This window comes from Salmo salar, chromosome ssa11 (assembly GCF_905237065.1).
Source record: "Salmo salar chromosome ssa11, Ssal_v3.1, whole genome shotgun sequence".
Classification (NCBI taxonomy): domain Eukaryota; kingdom Metazoa; phylum Chordata; class Actinopteri; order Salmoniformes; family Salmonidae; genus Salmo; species Salmo salar.
In genome coordinates, this window is record NC_059452.1 from 35,445,373 (window position 1) to 35,467,735 (window position 22,363).

The following is a 22,363-nucleotide window of genomic DNA, read 5'->3' on the forward strand; positions in this document are numbered from 1 at the left end:
ATTTGTGTCATTCTCAAAACTTTTGGCCACGACTGTAGATTAATAGTGAAGACATCAAAACTATGAAATAACACATATGGAATCATGTAGTAACCAACAAAGTGTTAAACAAATCAAAATATATTTGAGATTCTTCAAAGTAGCCACCCTTTGCCTTGATGACAGCTTTACACACTCTTGGCATTCTCTCAACCAGCTTCACCTGGAATGCTTTTCCAACATTCTTGAAGGAGTTCCCACATACATTGAATACTTGTTGGCTGCTTTTCCTTCACTCTGCGGTCCAACTCATCCCAAACATTCACGGGTGATTGTGGAGGCCAGGTCATCTGATGCAGCACAACATTACTCTCCTTCTTGGTCAAATAGCTCTTACATTACTTGGAGGTGTGTTGGGTCATTGTCCTGTTGAAAAACAAATTATACTCTCCCACTAAGCGCAAACCAGATGGGATGGCGATCGCTGCAGAATGCTGTGGTAGCCATGCTGGTTAAGTGTTCCCTGAATTCTAAATAAATCACAGACAGTGCCACGAGCAAAACACCCCCACACTATCACATCTCCTCCTCCATGCTTCACAGTGGGAACCACACATGCAGAGATCATCCATTCACCTACTCTGCGTCTCACAAAGACATGGCGGTTGGAACCAAAAATCTCAAATTTGGACTCATCAGAACAAAGGACAGATTTCCACCGGTCTAATGTCCATTGCTCATGTTTCTTGGCCAAAGCAAGTCTCTTCTTATTATTGGTGTCCTTTAGTAGTGGTTTCTTTGCAGCAATTAAACCATGAAGGCCTGATTCACGCAGTCTCCTCTGAACAGTCGATGTTGAGATGTGTCTGTTACTTGAACTATGTGAAGCATTTATTTGGGCTGCAATTTCTGAAGCTGGTAACTCTAATAAACGTATCCTCTGCAGCAGAGGTAACTCTGGGTCTTCCTTTCATGTGGGGTCCTCATGAGAGCCAGTTTCATCATAGAGCTTGATGGTTTTTGTGACTGCACTTGAAGAAACTTAACATTTTCCGGATCTAGCCATTTTCCAGATTGACTGACCTTCATGTCTTAAAGTAATGATGGACTGTCATTTCTCTTTGCTTATTTGAGCTGTTCTTTTCATAATATGGAATTGGTCTTTTACCAAATAGGGCTACCTTCTGTATTCACCCCTACCTTGTCACAGCACAACTGATTGGCACCTGTTAATTGAAATGCATTCCAGGTGACTATCTCATAAAACTGGTTGAGAGAATGCCAAGAGTGTGTAAAGCTGTCATCAAGGCAAAGGGTGGCTACTTTGAAGAATCTCAAGTATCAAATATATTTTGATTTGTTTAACACTTTTTTGGTTATTACATGTGTTATTACATCGTTTTGATGTCTTCACTATTATTCTACAATGTAGAAAATAGTCAAATTAAAAAAAACTTGAATGAGTAGGTGTCTCCAAACTTTTGACTGGTACTGTAGTTAGCAACCAGCATTACCTCTACGTTTGCAGGTATACTGTAACCTTAAACATCAGGCGAGCTAGGCTTTACAGAGACAGAGAAGTCATCGTGTGTGCGAAAATCATTTTCTCAGCCTCATCTATGGACCACCTCTGCTCTTCTGGGTATACCTGCAGACCAATTTCTAATCCAAATACATGATGAACAACTTAATGTATATGTTCACTTCACATGAAATGAATGGGAGTGTAAAAACTGCTCTTAGTCTGTCCCCCTTGTGGTGAATAGGAGCTGTGTCTGTGAGGTTTGAGATATCTTGTTCTAAGGCTATGGCGCCTCCTTGTGGTGCATATTGTGTACAATGAACACAGTTTATAACAGTTTATAATTTATAATCCAACAGAAGCAAATCAATCAATCAATCAATCACAATTGAATTATACCAAGTATCAGGTTTGTTTTTCTTGAGACAACTGTTGCCCTAGAGGACCAATGTTGGAGGAAACACCATCAAACACTCTTGTAAAAGTGACTTCCTAATCACATATTTGATATTGTATATCTCCTTAGTTTCTACATATATTTTTTTACTTTTAAATGAATTATATATATCCATTGATTCTTGAAGAGTATAACTTATAAATGCCTCATGAGCTTAGTTCATCTGTCGTGCCCCATTAGAACCCCAAATATAAGTTATACGTTTTATTCCAATGTTTGTAAACAATGTAAATGTAAACAAACACTGTGCAGCCTCAAAACATGGTTCAAATATAATTTTGATATACTGGATGGTCAGTCCTTGTATCCACAGCTCAGTCTATGAAATTGAGAGTGGTTACATTTCTCCAGGCCCATGCCTCAGCTTTTTACCAAAACAGAGGTGGGACAGTGCTTTGTTATTGTTTCAACTGCGGATTAGCTGTAGCACTTTCATGCATTCAAATGACCTAGTGGTCACATGGGTGAAATGGTATCAATAACACTGAAAATCTGGTGTTTCTATGTCAAACGGTTTTGTTATATTTCAGTCGTCTGTAATGTATATAAAGTGTAATATTGGGATGCAAACTCAACATTTAACACATTTCAACTGTATATCTGACATGGTACAGGTGTCTTCTTTCTTTATCCCATAACCATGTGTGTGAGGTGTATACTTTTGTTTCAAAGTAGAATTGTTTAAGACTAGCAAGAAACACTATGTGTGACCCTGATTTAGCCCACTGCAGTAAAAGGTTAAGCAATTATGCCAGAGAGGCTATAGAATAAATCTGTGCATAACACATACATTGAGATGTTTCCCCAGTATAGTATATTATAGTATAGTAGAATAATAAACTATAGTATAGTATAGTATAGTATAGTATAGTATAGTATAGTATAGTATAGTATAGACTGTATAGTATAGTAGTGTAGTAAAGTATAGACTGTATAGTAGTATAGTTTAATTTAGTATAATATAGACTGTATAGTATAGTAGTATAGTAGAGACTGTATATTATAGTACTATAGTTTAATTTAGTATAGTATAGTATAGACCCCTCAAACTCAACTCTGGACCTGAAAGCCAGTTCCACTGCATTTTTTTCATTGTTCCCCTTTAATCAGGGACTGATTTAGACCTGGTGGGTGCAATTAATTATCAGGTAGAACAGAACCTGCAGGCTCCAGACCTCGTAGGGTAAGAGTTGAGTACCCCTGTTATAGACGGTATAGTATAGTATAGTATAGTATAGTATAGTATAGACAGTATGGTATAGACAATATAGTATAGTAGTATAGGTAAGTATAGTATAGACAGTATAGTTTAGTATAGTATAGACTGTATAGTATAGTAGTATAGTATAGTAGTATAATATATACAATATAGTATAGTGGTATAGTATAGTATATTATAGTAGTAAAGTATAGACAGTATAGTAGTATATTATAGTAGTGTAGTAGTATAGTAAAGTATAGTTCAATCATTAGGATTGTTGTACTGGAAGTTATGTTGCTAGCCACACATTCTCGCTTGAGTTTTTTCTGAAAGTTAATATTAAGTACAGTGTAGATCCACTGCCATCCCCATTCAAATACATTATTTGTACTTTCTGCATGCTATGGTTTGGTGAACACTCTTGACTGTCCTTGGATGTATGTGTCAGGATCCATGTGAATCAGCAAACAGCATGTAGACATTAGGCACCAAACAGAAGAAAACAGACTGAAACAGGGAGGGACTACCTAAACTTGTCCAATAAGAAACACTTGTTTTCGTTTACTGTTGCAAAACGTTTTGCTATGGTACACCCTAATGAATACAGCCCAGGGTATGCCGCTAGGAGAGCTAATAGAAGACAATGCATTTTTAATGAGTGTAAATACTCTGAGGGCTTCCAGGAAGCACTGCTGGGTGACTCTCATAACCTAACTGCCTACAATCTGCTATGTCATTATTTTTGTACAGATATAGGCCTTGTAGAAGGTTCCTGAGTAAAGTGTTGCCCACGTAGCATAGTTAGAATGAATGTAGAACATGTATAATGAAAGGCTTTATACCCTGAAGCAGAACCATGTATTTATCTAAATACACGGCTCTGGCCTGATGTAGCTATAGGAACACTACTCACGAAAAGGTTCCCCATACTGTAACCAATTGACACAACAAACCAGCAGACCAGTGGCCGTAACTTGCTGCACATTCTGTTCCATTACAGCAGGGGGCAGCAAAGTCTTTCAGAACATACTTTCATAATTAGGCCTAGACATTGTAATAGGGCCCGAATAAAACAACCTAAATAACAAACATAAGTATGGCCAAAATACAATGTTTTTGTTGCACCTGCAGTTTGAGTTGGTGATATAGGCCTTTCCCTTCTGTAGCCCTACCAATAGCATGGACTTCCTTGGCAGAAAGTATGTAATAAATCATGAAACTATACAATACCAGATAAATTATTTGTCAATCAATACTTATGAAAATCAACGACATCACGACTCACAAATAGGGTACTGTCGCTTTCTCTTTCCGTCGAGTGCTGTTTTTAAGCGTGGGCTTCCACCGCTCAATCAAATTTACATAAACTTAGCGCTTTCCACCAATCAGGATTGAGAACGCGCGACATCTCTGCGATGCAGGAAACCGCTCCTCCAACGCAAGCAGCGGCAACATTGTAGCGGAGAAACGCCAGCGGACTGGAAGCAACGAGGGGAGCACCACGGAATAGACCCCATTATATTGTTGTGTTTCCCCCATCTAGATCGTATTCTGTCAGGTCTCTCTGAAAAGTGAGTCGATACACCACTGAGGATGTCCGTGGCAGGGCTGAAGAAGCAATTTCACAAAGCCAGTCAGGTAAGCAGGAGACGCCCCGTTATATCACAATAAGTGGTCATGTTTCATCATAACGTTATGCTTTTAATTAACCTATCTAAACATGACATTGATCTATCTGTTATACAAACAACGACAATATAATAAAGCAATATTTCTGGCTTGACGTAATGGTCTATCAGTTCCAATCCACTCTCGCTTTCATAATCAAGCTTACAAGTAGCGAGTCGACATCATTGTTGTGTTGTGTATTTTCTGGCCCGTGCCTCCAGTGTTGTCAGGAATGTGCATGTATGGTCGGGAGCGAGCGATCTACTTGAGCCTAGAGAGAGAAAAACATGTAGGCGACCTGCAACTAGTAGCAAGTGCAGCAGGTCCTTTTTCCAAACTTGGGATTGTTTTGCTTGCCAGCGCGATTTTATCATTAATTTGCCAGATGGTGCTATTCTCTGAATAGGGTTCCTGACTAATATGCATTTGCTCGCAGGCTTAACAAAGACTCCCACAAAGACTCCCACATACAATGGAGAACATAGCAGTACCACAAGCTGTCCACCTCCTTTTGGTCAAGTTCTCAACGGGCTCTCAGCTAGCTTGCCAGCCACCTGCTGCCGCTGCTTTGCTGTCCTTTAGCCTAGTTTTATCCAATGTTCTTTCATGGTAGCACCCAATGTGCACGTAACCTCAGTTGTGAGTTGATGAAGATATCTTCCTATCTTGTTTCAGAAGTGTTGCTCCCTTCCCTATTTATATTATACAATTGGTCTGTCTGTCCATCTGTCTGCCTTTATAATCTGTCTGCCTGCCTGTAAAGTACAGTTGAAGTCGGTAGTTTACATACACTTAGGTTGGAGTCATTAACACTCCTTTTTCAACCACTCCACAAATTTCTTGTTAACAAACTATAGTTTTAGCAAGTCGGTTAGGACATCTACTTTGTGCATGACACAAGTAATTTTTCCAACAATTGTTTACAGACATATTATTTCGCTTATAATTCACTGTATCACAATTCCTGTGGCTCAGAAGTTTACATACACTAAGTTGACTGTGCCTTTAAACAGCTTGGAAAATTCCAGAAAATGATGTCATGGCTTTAGAAGCTTCTGATAGGCTAATTGACATAATTTCAGTCAATTGGAGGTGTACCTTCAAGGCCTACCTTCAAACTCAGTGCCTTTTTGCTTGACATCATGGGAAAATCAAAAGAAATCAGCCAAGACCTCAGAAAAAACATTGCAGACCTCCACAAGTCTGATTCATCCTTGGGAGCAATTTCCAAATGCCTAAAGGTACCACGTTCATCTGTACAAACAATTGTACGCAAGTATGAACACCATGGGACCATGCAGCCATCATACCACTCAGGATGGGGACGCGTCTGTCTCCTAGAGATGAACGTACTTTGTTGCGAAAAGTGAAAATCAATTCCATAGCAACAGCAAAGGACCTTGTGAAGATGCTGGAGGAAACAGGTACAAAAGTATCTATATCCACTGTAAAACGAGTCCTATATCAACATAACCTGAAAGGCCGCTCAGCAAGGAAGAAGCCACTTCTCCAAAACCGCCATAAAAAAGCCAGACTACGGTTTGCAATTACACATGGGGACAAAGATCGTACTTTTTGGAGAAATGTCCTCTGGTCTTCCAGAGATGGCATCATGAGGGAGGAAAATTATGTGGATATATTGAAGCAACATCTCAAGACATCAGTCAGGAAGTTAAAGCTTGGTCACAAATGGGTCTTCCAAATGGACAATGACCTCAAGCATACTTCCAAAGTTGTGGCAAAATGGCTTAAGGACAACAAAGTCAAGGTATTGGAGTGGCCATCACAAAGCCCTGACCTCAAACCTATAGAAAATGTGTGAACAGAACTGAAAAAGTGTGTGGGAGCAAGGAGTCCTACAAACCTGACTCAGTTACACCAGCTCTGTCAGGAGGAATGGGCCAAAATTCACCCAACGTGTTGTGGGAAGCTTGTGGAAGGCTACCTGAAATGTTTGACCCAAGTTAAACAATTTAAAGGCAATGCTACCAAATACTAATTGAGTGTATGTAAACTTCTGACCCACTGGGAATGTGATGAAAGAAATAAAATCTGAAATAAATAATTGTCTCTACTATTATTCTGACATTTCACATTGTTAAAATAAAGTGGTGATCCTAACTGACCTAAGACAGGGAATTTTTACTAGGATTAAATGTCAGGAATTGTGAAAAACTGAGTTTAAATGTATTTGGCTAAGGTGAATGTAAACTTCCGACTTCAGCTGTATGTCTGCCTGTCTGTCTGTCTGTCTGTCTGTCTGTCAGAATCTGATTCCACTTGTTTTCAGGAAACCCCTTGTTGTGTTCGAAGTCACATTCTGCTGCCATGCTGTGTAGGCTAAAATACATCTTTTCACATGTGGAGATAGTTAACATGTTACCAGACAACCTAGATAACGTGCACACTGAATAGAAAACACACAACACAAAGAAAATGGCTTTGTTCTAATTCTAAAACTGCTGCATTTTCCACACTTGACTTGAGCTCAGTCTGTAGGCAAACAACCTATTTATTCCCATACGGTAGACCAACTAGTGGGGTTTTGGTCCAAGCAAGTACAAACATGTCACATTGGTTGTATAATCTGTCTATTATTCATTCTCATTAAGAATTCAATGACCTTTTCTAATGCGAACATTGTTACCTATCTTCCAACACAATTACTCAGCATGAAAAGACAGCATGACGTTGGAATATGACATATCAGAAGGATGACTCATGGATAGACCATGTGTGTGTGTGTGTGTGTGTGTGTGTGTGTGTGTGTGTGGATTCACATTACCACTCTCTGAGAATGGATCGTTTTCAAAAACGGTAGAACATTGTCATTCAGTTGTTGCTTGGGACCATGAGGTTGAAATATATGCATTATTATCTGATTACGTAGCTGGGTAAGAGTTATTAAAAGTGATTCATTTAGTGGTAAATATTTCCAATAATCTGAACATTGTAACTGTATTTTCTGTCTGTCGTTCTGGTTTTACTGCCTCAGCAGAGTATGTTTTTGTCTGGTTCCTGTCTGGTAATGTACTACCAAAGATATTAAACTCATTCCTGTTATTTGGTTCAATCGGCGTGATTTTCCACTGTTATTCACCTAAAAGGAAGCAGAATGGAATATTGGCCTTAGATGAACAAACAGGTGTGTGTGTGTGTGTGTGTGTGTGTGTGTGTGTGTGTGTGTGTGTGTGTTCACAGTCACACCCAGTAGTGTTTATGAAGCTACCTCTATTTGATCACATCAAGGTGTGATCCATTCTGACAATGTGACAACAGTGTGGCTGTGTCCCAAGTGGCACCATATTCCCTATATAGTGCAATACTTTTGACAAGGTCCCATAGGGGTCAATATCAGTGTACTATATAGGGAGTAGGGTGCCTTTTGGGATGCAACCTGTGACTGACAGAAAACACAATACTGTAGTCTTCTCTCCCCTCCCTATATCTCCCCGGTGATAATTGGATCTGTTATGTGCGGTGGTGGTCTCTCAGCCATCCACTACTCTGTTTACGGTGTGAAGTCCATTCATTACCTTGATTACACTCCTTCAGAGTGAAAGATGAAGCCATTGTCTGAGAGAAGATTTATGGGTATCTTCTTTATCTTGTACATTATTTTATGTATCTGGGTGGAGTAAACTTACCGACCTGAGTCAGGCTCTAACACAGGGGCGGAAATCCCGGGGGGGACGGGGGGGACACGACCCCCCCATCCTGGGAAAAATATGATTTGTCCCCCCCAATATATCACTGAAACATAACTATGTAATTTAAATAATATTAATAATACGCAATGAAAGCAATTGTGCTGATTATAGACACTTAATAGCGCGTTTTTAAGTTTCAAAAGATTACGACCCCCCCGCCCTTTGCCTCACAATGGTTTGATCCACTGCCAGTTCCTTAGCTTGCTACGTAACTGCCGTGAGGTTCATCCAGTCAATCGCGCACACACACACTAGCTGAATATGCAGAGCTAGCGCGCAAATATTAACTATTAAGCTAGCTAGTACCTATTCCATTTATGTGGCGTCGTCAAAGATGGAATCAGCATGCAGATGATGTAAGTTAGTGCTTCAAAGTCCCTGTGATAAGGTTAGCGATAAACTGAAGTCCAAACTGAACAGAACTACACTCTCTTCTACCATTGTCTTAAATATATTTAATGGTCTCGTTGCAAAAGCTAAATTGTCGCAAGGGAACTTTTATTTATTTATTTATTTTATTTCACCTTTATTTAACCTGGGTAGCAAAGATTATAGCAAACACCACTGAAACTGAATTGGTGCTCGCTGCTTTGCAAATTCAGCTATTGTTGGAAGCCAGCCAATATGAAACAAACTATTAAAATTACAAAAGGTTGCAGCATATGTTGTGTAAATGGGGAACTCATACAGCTGTCAACTCTTGTCATTTTAATCCGTTTCACATTTGCTAGCTACCTTTTAGATCGAAGCCCATATAGAATGATTGAAAATGATAGAAGCCCATCTCCTACTGTAAATAACCTACACACTGTGTGTGTAGCCAGCCAGCCAGGTAGAAAAATGGCAGAAAAATAAAAGACGGACATCAGAGTATTTTTCAATACACCAAAACGCATAGTAAGAACCCTAGTAGCCTAATATCTCAAAGACTAGTTGATAAAATGTTCATAAGAAAGAAATGAAATTCTAATGGAAATGTTTCACAATGATGTCATTAGGCAGAGCAGGCAACAGCTGGCACACAGACAGCAGAGTTGGGTACAGATATGCAGGGACAGACTGGCAGAGACAGGGAGTCTCAGGTAAGTTTGTTGAGTCTTTGTTTGGCAACATTATGAAAGGTTCTCAATTTTTTTGACTTGTAAAATAGGAACATAATTGGAAAATGCCATGGATACCCCCACTCTCAACTTAAACTGGTGACTGAACTAAGATTTGTTAAAGGCAATGATATTGCTGTTGTGATTAGTTGTGTAGTTTTGGGTACCGGTAGTTAGGAGTACGGCAAACACCTTATTTCTTTGGTTCCTCAATATACATTTACCATATTACAATGTAGGCTATGTGTTACAGCACTACTTTTGGTGTCCCCCTCAGGAATTGCTCTTGAGAAAATGTCATGTAATTGTCCCCTCCAAAGTGGATATCAGATTTTCGCCCCTGCTCTAACAGGCTGTAAAATAAGGTAGTCAATACTTAGGGACACGTCATATAAAAATATATACATTTAGTCTTATCCCAAACAATTAGAGTTAGGTACATTGCTCAAGGGCACATCAACAGATTTTTCACCTAGTCAGCTCAGGATTTGAACCAGCAACCTTTCAGTTACTGGGCCAACACTCTTAACCGCTAGGCTACCTTCCACCCAACATCACACACCAACCATTATATACAGTATGTAACACAGTATCGTGTACCCTCCAATGGTGGACGCCAAGGCCTCTTGGCAAGGTCAATTTACCTAGGTAGGAAGAAACCTTGAGAGGAACCAGAGTCATAAGTAGAAGGCCTTCCTCTAGTTAGACACAATGGTCTGCATGGGTAGAAGTTCAAAGTACATGCAGTATTAAACCATCAATGCCAGACGGTTCTCTTTCAAGGTAAAATACAATACCTGTTCCACTCTGTACATACAGTAGTCCCGGTCAGTCAGAAATACTGTGTGTTATCAGGGGACAGTGTTTAACCTGTCTGCGTGTGTGTTTATCATTGGAGGTCAAGGTGCATGCTGCTTCATCTTGCTGTGTGTGTGAGTGCAGTTGTGCGTGGTGTATGCAAGGTGTGTGTGTGTGTGTGTTTGTGCTAGAGGTCGACCGATTAATCGGAATGGCCGATTAATTAGGTCCGATTTCAAGTTTTCATAACAACCGGAAATCGCTATTTTTGGTCGCCGATTTGTCCTATTTTATTTTAGTATTTTTTTACACCTTTGTTTAACTAGGCAAGTCAGTTAAGAACACATTCCTATTTTCAATGACGGCCTAGGAACGGTGGGTTAACTGCCTTGTTCACGGGCAGAACGACAGATTTTTACCTTATCAGCTCGGGGATTCAATCTTGCAACCTTACGGTTAACTAGTCCAACGCTCTAACCACCTGCTTTACATTGCACTCCACGAGGAGCCTGCCTGTTACGCAAATGCAGTAAGAAGCCAAGGTAAGTTGCTAGCTAGCATTAAACTTATCTTATAAAAAACAATCAATCAATCATAATCACTAGTTAACTACACATGGTTGATGATATTACTAGTTCATCTAGCCTGTCCTGCATTGCATATAATCGCTTAGGTACACGTTGGGTACCTAACCATAAACATCAATGCCTTTCTTAAAATCAATACACAAGTATATCTTTTTTAACCTGCATATTTAGTTAATATTGCCTGTGAACATGAATTTCTTTTAACTAGGGAAAATGTGTCACTTCTCTTGCAACAGAGTCAGGATATATGCAGCAGTTTGGGCCACCTGGCTCGTTGCGAACTGTGAAGACTATTTCTTCCTAACGAAAGACAGCCGACTTCGATGATTTAACAAAAGCGCATTTGCAAATAAAGCACAATCGTTGCACGACTGTACCTAACCATAAACATCAATGCCTTTCTTAAAATCAATACACAGAAGTATATATTTTTAAACCTGCATATTTAGCTAAAAGAAATCCAGGTTAGCAGGCAATATTAACCAGGTGAAATTGTGTCAAGTTTCTTGCGTTCATTGCACACAGAGTCAGGGTATATGCAACAGTTTGGGCCGCCTGGCTCGGTGCGAACTAATTTGCCTGGTTAACGCCTGGTTAACGGTTCCGTATTTCACTGAAAGTAAAAACGCTTTGTTTTCGAGATGATAGTTTCCGGATTCGACCATATTAATGACCTGAGGCTCATATTTCTGTGTGTTTATTATATTATAATTAAGTCTATGATTTGATAGAGCAGTCTGACTGAGCGCTGGTAGGCAGCAGCAGGCTCGTAAGCATTCATTCAAACAGCACTTTAGTGTAACCGATGTGAAATGGCAAGCTAGTTAGCGGGGTGCACGCTAATAGCGTTTCAAACATCACTCGCTCTGAGACTTGGAGTAGTTGTTCCCTTTGCTCTGCATGGGTAACGCTGCTTCGAGGGTGGCTGTTGTCGATGTGTTCCTGGTTCGAGCACAGTTAGGAGCAAGGAGAGGGACGGAAGCTATATTGTTACACTGGCAATACTAAAGTGCCTATAAGAACATCCAGTAGTCAAAGGTATATGAAATACAAAGTGTATAGAGAGAAATAGTCCTTTAATAACTACAACCTAAAACTTCTTATCTGGGAATATTGAAGACTCATGTTAAAAGGAACCACCAGCTTTAATATGTTCTCATGTTCTGAGCAAGGAACTTAACGTTAGCTTTCTTACATGGCACATATTGCACTTTTACTTTCTTCTCCAACACTTTGTTTTTGCATTATTTAAACCAAATTGAACATGTTTCATTATTTATTTGAGGCTAAATTGATTTTATTGATGTATTATATTAAGTTAAAATAAGTGTTAATTCAGTATTGTTGTAATTGTCATTATTACAAATAAATGCAAAAAATCGGCCGATTAATCGGTATCGGCTTTTTTTGGTCCTCCAATAATCGGTATCGGTATCGGCATTGAAAAATCATAATCAGTCGACCCCTAGTCTGTGCGATGTTATCACTGGCTTTAAATGGGTTTTTTAATGCTGTGTTTCAGCACGTAAGCTGGTGAACATGAAATCCATTACAGTAGCTAAAGGAAGCTGTTGTTTAATGATGGTATTGAATGCGGCTAACACCCCCGTAAAAAACATATGAATCATTCATGTTAAAAAGGAAGTTTATCAGCTGTCTATTTTGAGTTCCATTGGGAAATCCAGCAGCCATTCTTTTTGTGTAAATTAGGCTCTGGGGTGAAGTTTCCTCTAGGTACAGATCTAGGATCAGTTTACCCTCCCCCAATCCTAACCTTAACCATTAGTGGGGAAAATGCAAAACTGACCCAAGATCATCACTACGTGTAATACTAGTGTCATTATGGCTGTTATAACTGTTATAAGGAGCCATGAGCTGAATTTAGCAAGTCATGTAATCCACTGTGGTGTGACAGGTGACATTCTAAAGACATAATATTACTTTACATATGGTTCATAGTAAGCATTATGACTGTCTTGGCTACCTTACACAGAAAGTGAACAGGTCAAACCACAAGCCCTAAAGGGTGAAGCTGTGGCAGGTTTTTAAAAGCATTGTTTTTATTTCGCTTTGCGTTCTTGGAAGAAAAAAAAGTCTAAGGTCACAATGTTTCATATCCTGTGTTGTGTAGCTGAAATTGGCTTGTGTGTGTGTGTGTGTATGTGTCTTCTGGAAACCAGACTGCTTCCTTCTTCCGTTGAGTTTCTCTATCAAACAGCGTTCCATTTCCACTGTTTTTGACAACATTATCTAGCCCAACATTCTACACACAATAGTGTCATTGTGTGTCATCCTGCCTGCATACCAAATTCCCTTATGGGACAATAAAGATTGACTGAAGAAATATGAATACACAAAAAAAAAAACATTTTTGTTGTTGTGTTCTGAGTTCCGACACACAGACCGTAAAATCTTCTGTTCAATGCCAAGCCCAGCACAGTGACAGGGCTATCCTGTCTTCTGTCAGAAATGTCATTAAGGCCTAAGGAATGGAATTCATTTCCCCACTGACATGTAGGAGTGTTTGTGTAATCTAGCTGTCCCAGGAGATGTCTCTGAATGTCCTAACAAAGCTCCCACCACTCTCTCTCTCCAGTCTCCACTATCACTTATTATGCTGTGCTCCCTCTTCACGGTCATCCTCAGAGACAGACAGGCAGGCAGGACAGATTGAAAGAGAGACAGACAGACAGGCAGAAGCAGGATGTCCATTGAGCTTTGACCAGCCATCTCCAGTGGACCCTGACCAGTTGTTCCGTCACTTTATCTTGTTGTGTTGTGAGGCCTTGTACATAGGAGCCAGCAAAGTGCACAGCACACACACACTTCCAGCAGTGGGTTGGATTTAGGCATTGATTAATATATGCCTAAGAACATTTGCTAATCAAGACTGTAGCTTAATAAAATAATAATAATACAAATAATAATGTTTGGTCTCCACACCTTGTTCTTGGATTTTCAACATTGCAGAACCAATTTTATTTTAGTAAACTAAACATGTCGATCCAGAGCATCACAGACCTGCTAAGTGGGTGACATGTCTGGTGCGTATGCAGGCTATGGAAGAACTGGCAAAAAGGGAAGAGGTCTGAATACTTTTCGAATGGACTATGTACAGTGCCTTCGGAAAGTATTCAGACCCCTTGACTTTTTCCTAATTTTGTTACGTTACAGACTTATTCTAAAATAGATTAAATAAAAAAATGTCCTCAGCAATCTACACACAATACCCCAAAATGACAAAACAAAAACAGGTTTTTAGACATGTTTGCATCTCTGCAGCACTCCACCAATCAGGCCTTTATGGTAGAGTGGCCAGACGGAAGCCGCTCCTCAGTAAAAGGCACATGACAGCTCGCTTGGAGTTTGCCAAAAGGCACCTAAAGGACTCTCAGACCATGAGAAACAAGATTCTCTGGCCTGATGAAACCAAGATTGAACACTTTGGCCTGAATGCCAAGTGTCACGTCTGGAGGAAACCTGGCACCATCCCTACGGTGAAGCATGGTGGTGGCATCATCATGCTGTGGGGATGTTTTTCAGCGGCAGGGACTGGGAGACTAGTCAGGATCGAGGGAAAGATGAATGGAGCGAAGTGCAGAGAGATCCTTGATGGAAATCTGCTCCAGAGCGCTCAAGACCTCAGACTGGGGTGAAGGTTCACCTTCCAACAGGGCAACGACCCTAAGCACATTCTGACAAGTCTCTGAATGTCCTTGAGTAGCCCAGCAAGAGCCCGGACATGAACTCGATCGAACATCTCTGGAGAGACCTGAAAATAGCTGTGCAGCTACGCTCCCCATCCAACCTGACAGAGCTAGAGAGGATCTGCTGAGAAGAATGGGATAAACTCCCCAAATACAGTTGTGACAAGCTTGTATATAATATATATTATGATTCTAATTCTAATAATATTTTTAATTCACACCTGCACTGTTGGATCTCATAACTGAAGTATTTTACTGTAACTACATCTGAGACCCTGTACATGTGACTAGATAAACATCTGATCTGCTGAATGTGTGTCAGTGTGTCAGCTACATAATGTAATCAGACCTACTGGATCTGCAATGTGTTTCATGATTATTGATAAGCTTGGTGTTGGTGCTTATCATCGGTCAAGAGGGGTTTTAATCAGGTCATCAGTAGGAGTGTGTGTATTGTCTTATGACATAGTGGTCCACCTAACAGTTGTTCCCAGGGCAGTGGTTGACCTTTTCATGACCTTGTGGCACAACACCAAAAACATAATTCAACTATAAGATAGAATTGTAAGATTTTTCCATATATCCTGCGTTTCCCTCCTGATTACCTACATTTTGTAACCCTGAATCTGATTCACTCGTAGTTTAAACCCACCAGAATTCACCCTGGTCCTAGTCTACTCACTTTCAAAGCACTAACAAGTTGGTTACAGCCAGCTGCTGTAGTATCATCAATATTCATTTTTCAGTATTCGTATTCATACCTTATTTCTCTCTCTCTCCCTCCTACAAGAATGTTTGCTCCCTCTCTCTCTCCCTCTCTCTCTCTATCTCTCTCTCCCCCCTACAAGAATGTTAGCTCTCTCTCTCTCTCCCTCCTACAAGAACGGTAGCTCTCTCTCTCCCTCCAACAATAATATTAGCTCTTTCTCTCAAAAGAACATTCTCTCCTACACAATCATTTTGTCTCTCTCTCTCTCTCTCTCTCTCTCTCTCTCTCTCTCTCTCCCTCTCCCCCCCTCTCTCTCTCTCTCTCTCTCTCTCTCTCTCTCTCTCTCTCTCTCTCTCTCTCTCTCACCCAAAATAATTCTCACTGTTAAATAAGCACCATCATTCCTCTTGACAGGCCCTTAAAATATTCATGTCTGAGATGTTTTGTTTATAGTGGGTTCTGACCTTTCGCTGGTGTGGAGTGTGGCTATGGTGATCTATGATGTTCACCATGTCCAGGCCTTAGTGATACAGTGGCAAATGAAAGTCTATACATCCCTTGCACAATCTTCACATTTTTCTGCCTTAGAATTCAATAAAAACATGTATTACATTTGATTTATTTCCTACAGATGTACACAACCTACTCCATATAGGCTTGAATATTGCAGTCCAGCGATGGTTTCCCTAAAAATGTACTGAGCTTGTGTAATTTTGACAAAAACAATGGATAACTGTTTTATTTTTATTTTACCTTTAGTTAACTAGGCAAGTCAGTTAAGAACAAATTCCTATTTTCAATGACGGCCTAGGAATAGTGGGTTAACTGCCTTGTTCAGGGGCAGAACAACAGATTTATACCTTGTCAGCTCGGGGATTCAATCTTGCAACCTTTCGGTTACTAGTCCAACACTCTAACCACTAGGCTACGCTGCCCTAAGAGTTGTGCAAAGTTGATAGAATCTTATTTAAAATGATCCACAGCTGCCAAAGTTGCTTCCACCAAGTATTAACTCTGGGGTGTGAAGACAACTTAATTTATTTTATTTTATTCATTTGAAACATTTTCTATAATTTTTCTTTCGCTATGAAAATATGGAGTAGGATGTGTAGATAGGTAGGGGAAAAAATCCCTGAAATGTATTCCCTTCTTAGATGTCATTTTAAGGCAACAAAATGTGAAGACTGTGCAAGGGGTGTGTAAACTTTCAATAGCAGTTGTATATGATAGTGTTCTGACCAGTTGTTGCTGTTCCATCTCTCCCAGTCCAAAGTCCTGCTGAATTCCCACTATAATCTCTCCTGGGCTGGGAGATTCAGGAAAACAGGGGAAATACTGAAAGCAGCTGGGTTTTTCAAAGGAAATGTAGTAGCTTATCAGTGTTCAGTTGTCTCAGTTAGTATCAGTAGCAGCATCAATGGGAAATGACAGGGTGAACTCCTGGAACTGATGGGTGTGATTGTTTTGAAAACAGTACTGCAGGCCTATACTGTTACTGCACTGTACTGTTGGGTATCAGTTCTTACATTGGTATCGATGTAGACTTAGTACTAGATGCCCTACTGTATCTAACTAATCCAATAACAACAGGTTAGAAACTTTAGCAAGGCTAATTTAGGCCTTTATTCCTCATGCTATTGAAGATTGTTACCTACAATAAGCTATGGCCGGAATTCGAGCCAACGCAGATTAAAGGCTTGCGCACAGCGATACGCAATTAAAGGGCATTTCCCTGACGTTTGCGGAGATCACATTCGCTGTAAATGCCACGATTGCTGACTCAAGGGGAAATCGCCTTTAGAAAATGAACCGCATAGCACAGGTCGTGTGATTGTTTGAATCCCGACCTAAATATCTCTCTTTAGTTTCTCAACTGTTGTCATGATAGCAGGGAGCAGTTTCAGAATGGTTTCCTGCCCACTTGTTTAACTGTTGTTATTCATTGTCGGTTAGTTGTTTGTTTATACAAATCATTGTAAAGGTGTGGTGGCTGTGTGTTATCACAGCCCAGGGAATTGTCCTGTTATATCCCTGTGGAAGGAAAAGAGTCAATGTGAAAACTCCCCCCTGGACTTTCTGAATCCTCTTTATATTGTTGCCACGGCATTCTTTTCAAAGAACAGGAAACTGCAGAGTAACATTCGCAGCGTAACACTCGGTCTCGCATTGTCAACATATAAAAGAAAAGCACAGTATGAAAAAAAACGTTATTGGCCGTAACTTCTAAAACATTTGAAAAAGTTTTTCCTCAGTTTCCCTTCACGAGCAATATTGGGTCCATATTCATGATTCTTCTCAGAGTAAGAGTGCTGATCTAGGATCAGGTCCCCCCTGTCCATATAAATCTTATTCATTATGATTTAAAAGGCACATAAGTTCCTAGACCAGCACTCCTTCTCTGAGACGCTGCATTAAAACGTGCCCAGAACTTTCCCAAATGCTCAAAGAAGAGCCAACTGTGTCTAACTGAATTCACTTTTCAGTAGAATGGAATATAAAAAAATATAATTGGTTGTACCGTCCAAAACCTTTTAAGAACTTCGTCATCAGTTTCACTTCACGCAGTTCAGAATGTTCCCAAATGTTCAACGTAGAGCCCAACAGCATCTAATTAACTTCACTTCCGAAGTCACTCTTCCTTGATTAGATTTGGAAGTCCAAGGCTCTTGCCCCCAGTGGTAATTTTTGTTAATTGCTGGGGGATAATTACACCTCCAATGTACATTAGGTTACGTCAATCTGGATTAAGAGCTGCAATGGTTTTGACCTGTAATCTGGTGCGGTGACTCAATGGTGAATTAGGAGCAGCTGTGGCCAGCTGGAGACGATCATTGTCACCCTACAGCTGCTCTCTTTATCTCTGCATTTTTTTCTAGTTCTATCACTCTCTCTCTCTCTCTCTCTCTCCAAACCCAGTGTCATTGTCACCCCACAGCTGCTCTCTTTATCTCTGCATTTTTTCCCTCGTTCTCTCTTATAGCAGCAGGCCAATGACCCCAACACTGCACATTGGCTATGCTAAAATATCTTAATTTAGTTTGATTCTATGTTGTTTCAAAAGGTCCATCCAATTGGGAATGGACATTAATTCAACATCTATTCCATGTTGGTTTAATGTCATTTTGTTGAAATGACGTGGGAACAACGTTGAATCAACCAGTGTGTGCCCAGTGGGATGTCAGTATTCATGCAGGTAGAAACTCTAGTCATTGAAGTGGTTGCAATTCCATATTTGACACATTTGCTCTGTAGCCTAGCTGTGCTACATTTCTCCACAGTACGTTTCATTCACATCTCTCTGCGATTCACCCCCTCCGTTGTCCTAGAAATGTTTGGCAACCGTATTGGGCTAATATCCTCCGTCAGAGATTGCTAATTTTACCCAGTGGCCTAGATGGGGTGTTGAGCGTTCAGTGTTCAGTGGCAGACTGGTAGTAGTAGAGGCACAGTGTTAAAGGGAAAGAAAAGGGACAGATTTGAGGCAGCCAGCCCAGGGGATAGAGCAGCTAATGGGGGAAGGCCATGTGGGCTCCCCCCTGGAGTGATATGACTGGCTGGTATTAGGTAAGTAGGTGGGTAGGTGGTGTGCTGGTATAATGGAAAGGGTTTGGAACCATGCTTGCATGATAAGTAACCTTGTCTGAGACCTATAGATTTGCGTTGGACTGAATGTCCAATTTTGTGGAGTGTTTCATTCCTCTGCACCTGTGATGCTTTGTCAGGTGTGTCGATGGCTATCCTATTCTGATTTCACGATCACTATTTATTTATTTGTTTTTATTTTTTATTTAACCTTTATTTAACTAGGCAAGTCAGTTAAGTACAAATTCTTATTTACAATGACGGCCTACCAAAAGGCAAAAGGCCTCCTGCGGGGACGGGGGCTGGGATAAAAAAAAAAAAAATAGGACAAAACACACATCACGACAAGAGAGACAACACAACACTACATAAAGAGAGACCTAAGACAACAACATAGCATGGCAGCAACACCTGACAACACAGCATGGTAGCAACACATGACAACAACATAGTAGCAACACAACATGACAACAACATGGTAGCAACACAACATGACAACAACATGGTAGCAGCACAACAGGCAGCAAGCAGCACAACATGGTAGCAGCACAAAACATGGTACAAACATTATTGGGCACAGACAACAGCACAAAGGCAAGAAGGTAGAGACAACAATACATCACACAAAGCAGCCACAACTGTCAGTAAAAGTGTCCATGATTGAGTCTTTCAATGAAGAGATGGAGATATAACTGTCCAGTTTGAGTGTTTTTTTGCAGCTCGTTCCAGTTGCTAGCTGCAGCGAACTGAAAAGAGGAGTGACCCAGGGATGTTTGCGTTTTGGGGACCTTTAACAGAATGTGACTGGCAGAACAGGTGTTGTATGTGAAGGATGAGGGCTGCAGTAGTTATCTCAGATAATGGGGAGTGAGACCTAAGGGGGTTTTATAAATAAGCATCAACCAGTGGGTCTTGCGACGGGTATACAGAGATGACCAGTTTACAGAGGAGTATAGAGTGCAGTGATGTGTCCTATAAGGAGCATTGGTGTCAAATCTGATGGCCGAATGCTAAAGAACATCTAGCCACTCGAGAGCACCCTTATTTGCCGATCTATAAATTACGTCTTCGTAATCTAGCATGGGTAGCATGGTCATCTGAATCAGGGTTAGTTTGGCAGGTGGGGAGAAAGAGGAGCGATTACGATAGAGGAAACCAAGTCTAGATTTAACTTTAGCCTGCAGCTTTGATATGGTGATGATAGGGGCTGCAACCTTAAAGAAGAAAGGATCTAAACCATCTGACCCAGATGTTTTTTGGGGTCCAGTTTAAGGAGCTCCTTTATCACCTCAGACTCAGTGACTGCCTGCAGGGAGAAACTTTGTAGCGCGGGCATGGGCTTCCAAACTAATAATGGATCACAGTTCTAGAGCTTTTATTTACACATTGTACTATATCTCAAAGGACTTGAGATACTCTATGGTAACATTCTGTACCCTGTCCACCACCAATACTGTAGAGGGCCTAACTGAAAGCATGTTTGAAAAGTAGGCTAGCTAACCCTACTGACACAGACACAGGCAGTGCCATGCAGCAAAGTCTGCACTAGAAAACTCAATGGGCTGAACTTCCTTTGAGAAAGTGGGTCTGTAGTAGCCTATTGGTTCGTTGCAGTCCCTTAGATTTCACTCTTACTGCTACAGTGATACACGCCGTGTCTTCGACAGCCCTGTTGATCTAGCAGCTTTGCTGACTGCAGGGCTGTGTTTTTTGTGTCCCAAATATCTACACAGTGCACTATATAGGGAATAGGGTGCCATTTGGTTCAAGCTATGGTGTCTCCACTAAGCTCACAGAGTCACTTCTGTTTCCTGTCTTTCCCCCATCTCTCTCTCTGCTACTGTACATTGTTGTGTTGATTTGCTGGCCCATTGGTTGCATAAGGTTAGTGGGTGGTACTGTGTGAATACTGGCCCATTGGTTGCATAAGGTTAGTGGTTGGTACTGTGTGAATACTGGCCCATTGGTTGCATAAGGTTAGTGGGTGGTACTGTGTGAATACTGGCCCATTGGTTGCATAAGGTTAGTGGTTGGTACTGTGTGAATACTGGCCCATTGGTTGCATAAGGTTAGTGGGTGGTACTGTGTGAATACACTGTCATTGACGGTGTCGTCATAATGGTTAGTGATGACAAATACACACTGCCAGTGTATTGTGACTAATATGTGTGGAAATTGAACAATATTCAAAATGCCTGGGTTGATGTGAAGTCCATTCGTTTGACAACGGGTATCTTCCTCCTCAAATTGAATCATCGGTAGAGAACTAACTTTAATAGCCAGTTAGTAAATGCGATTGTTCTGCACTACATCACTAGATGTGTACAGTGTGTAACCGAGAGATTTAAGAGGAATGATACCAGTGATGATTGGCCTCTGTATGACCTGCTTCCACAGAGACCTGATCCAGGATGTCTGGAACTAACAAACCAACAAAGGCACACACAACTTGGGTCACCATGATAACCTCACATGGTGGTGATATAATTAAAGGTTCTTGGTGTTACAGACTAATTGTGGAGGGATTCTCTGTCTGAAAGGAGTCTAGGACTTAATCTCCAGATTCCTAAGGAAGAAGACTATCTCAGATTTCCCCTAACATTGTATAAGTGAGGAGGGAGTCCCCGCCTAGCTCTGTTGACCGATACCTAATAGAGTTTGGCTTCTATCAGTTTCAGTGGATAGTTTTTGTGCCAAAGGTCTTGGATGTTGCTTTGGGGGCCTATTCACCCTGTTCTATGCTGCTGCTGCGGTTGGCCCTACTGTACAGTAGCTTCTGCTATTCTGTGAACTTAGCAGCAGCTGGTGTGTCTATGGCCATGCTTCCTCTGTCTCCGTCTGATAGGTTTTTTCACACTCGATTCTGCTGATGTTACGCTGTCATCAACCCCCAGTGCTTTGGGTGAAGTTTCCCCTAGCTACTGATCTAGGACCAGCTTCCCCTCCCCCAATCCTCACATTAACCAATAGTGGGGGAAATGCAAAACTGACCCAAGATCAGCGTCTAGGGGTAACTTCTCCCTACACCCATCGACCCCCAGCTGACACAGCTATGACACAGTATTCATTTTGCCTAGGGGATAACACACTACCCAAGCCTGAGAGGGAACTGTGAGACAAATAGATTTTTGCAGTGGGCTGATTGCACAACGTTTCGGTTGGTTTCACTTAACAAGGAAACTGTGACTAAGTTTGCACTACAGCTGTGATAGGCCTACAGTGTTTCATCATCAACCAATCTGGGTGAGTTTCCTGAAAACCTTGTTTGATAGGCAATGTATATGTGTGAACGAACAAAACGTGTGAAATGAAGCACTTTGCTGTTCTACAAGTGATGTGGGTA

The 22,363-nt window shown here is 40.9% G+C and overlaps 1 protein-coding gene across 3 annotated transcripts in view; it reads left to right on the plus strand.

Moving 5' to 3' along the window:
- Positions 1-4,585: 4,585 nt before the first annotated feature.
- The window catches only part of LOC106562713 (endophilin-A3), a 37,493-nt gene continuing 19,715 nt past the window's right edge, over positions 4,586-22,363 (plus strand). For all 3 annotated transcript variants that reach the window (XM_014127702.2, XM_014127701.2, XM_014127703.2), the window contains exon 1: positions 4,586-4,797. In XM_014127702.2, the coding sequence (XP_013983177.1) occupies positions 4,753-4,797 (45 nt within the window). In that variant the 5' untranslated portion in view covers positions 4,586-4,752. The remainder of the gene's footprint in view (positions 4,798-22,363) is intronic.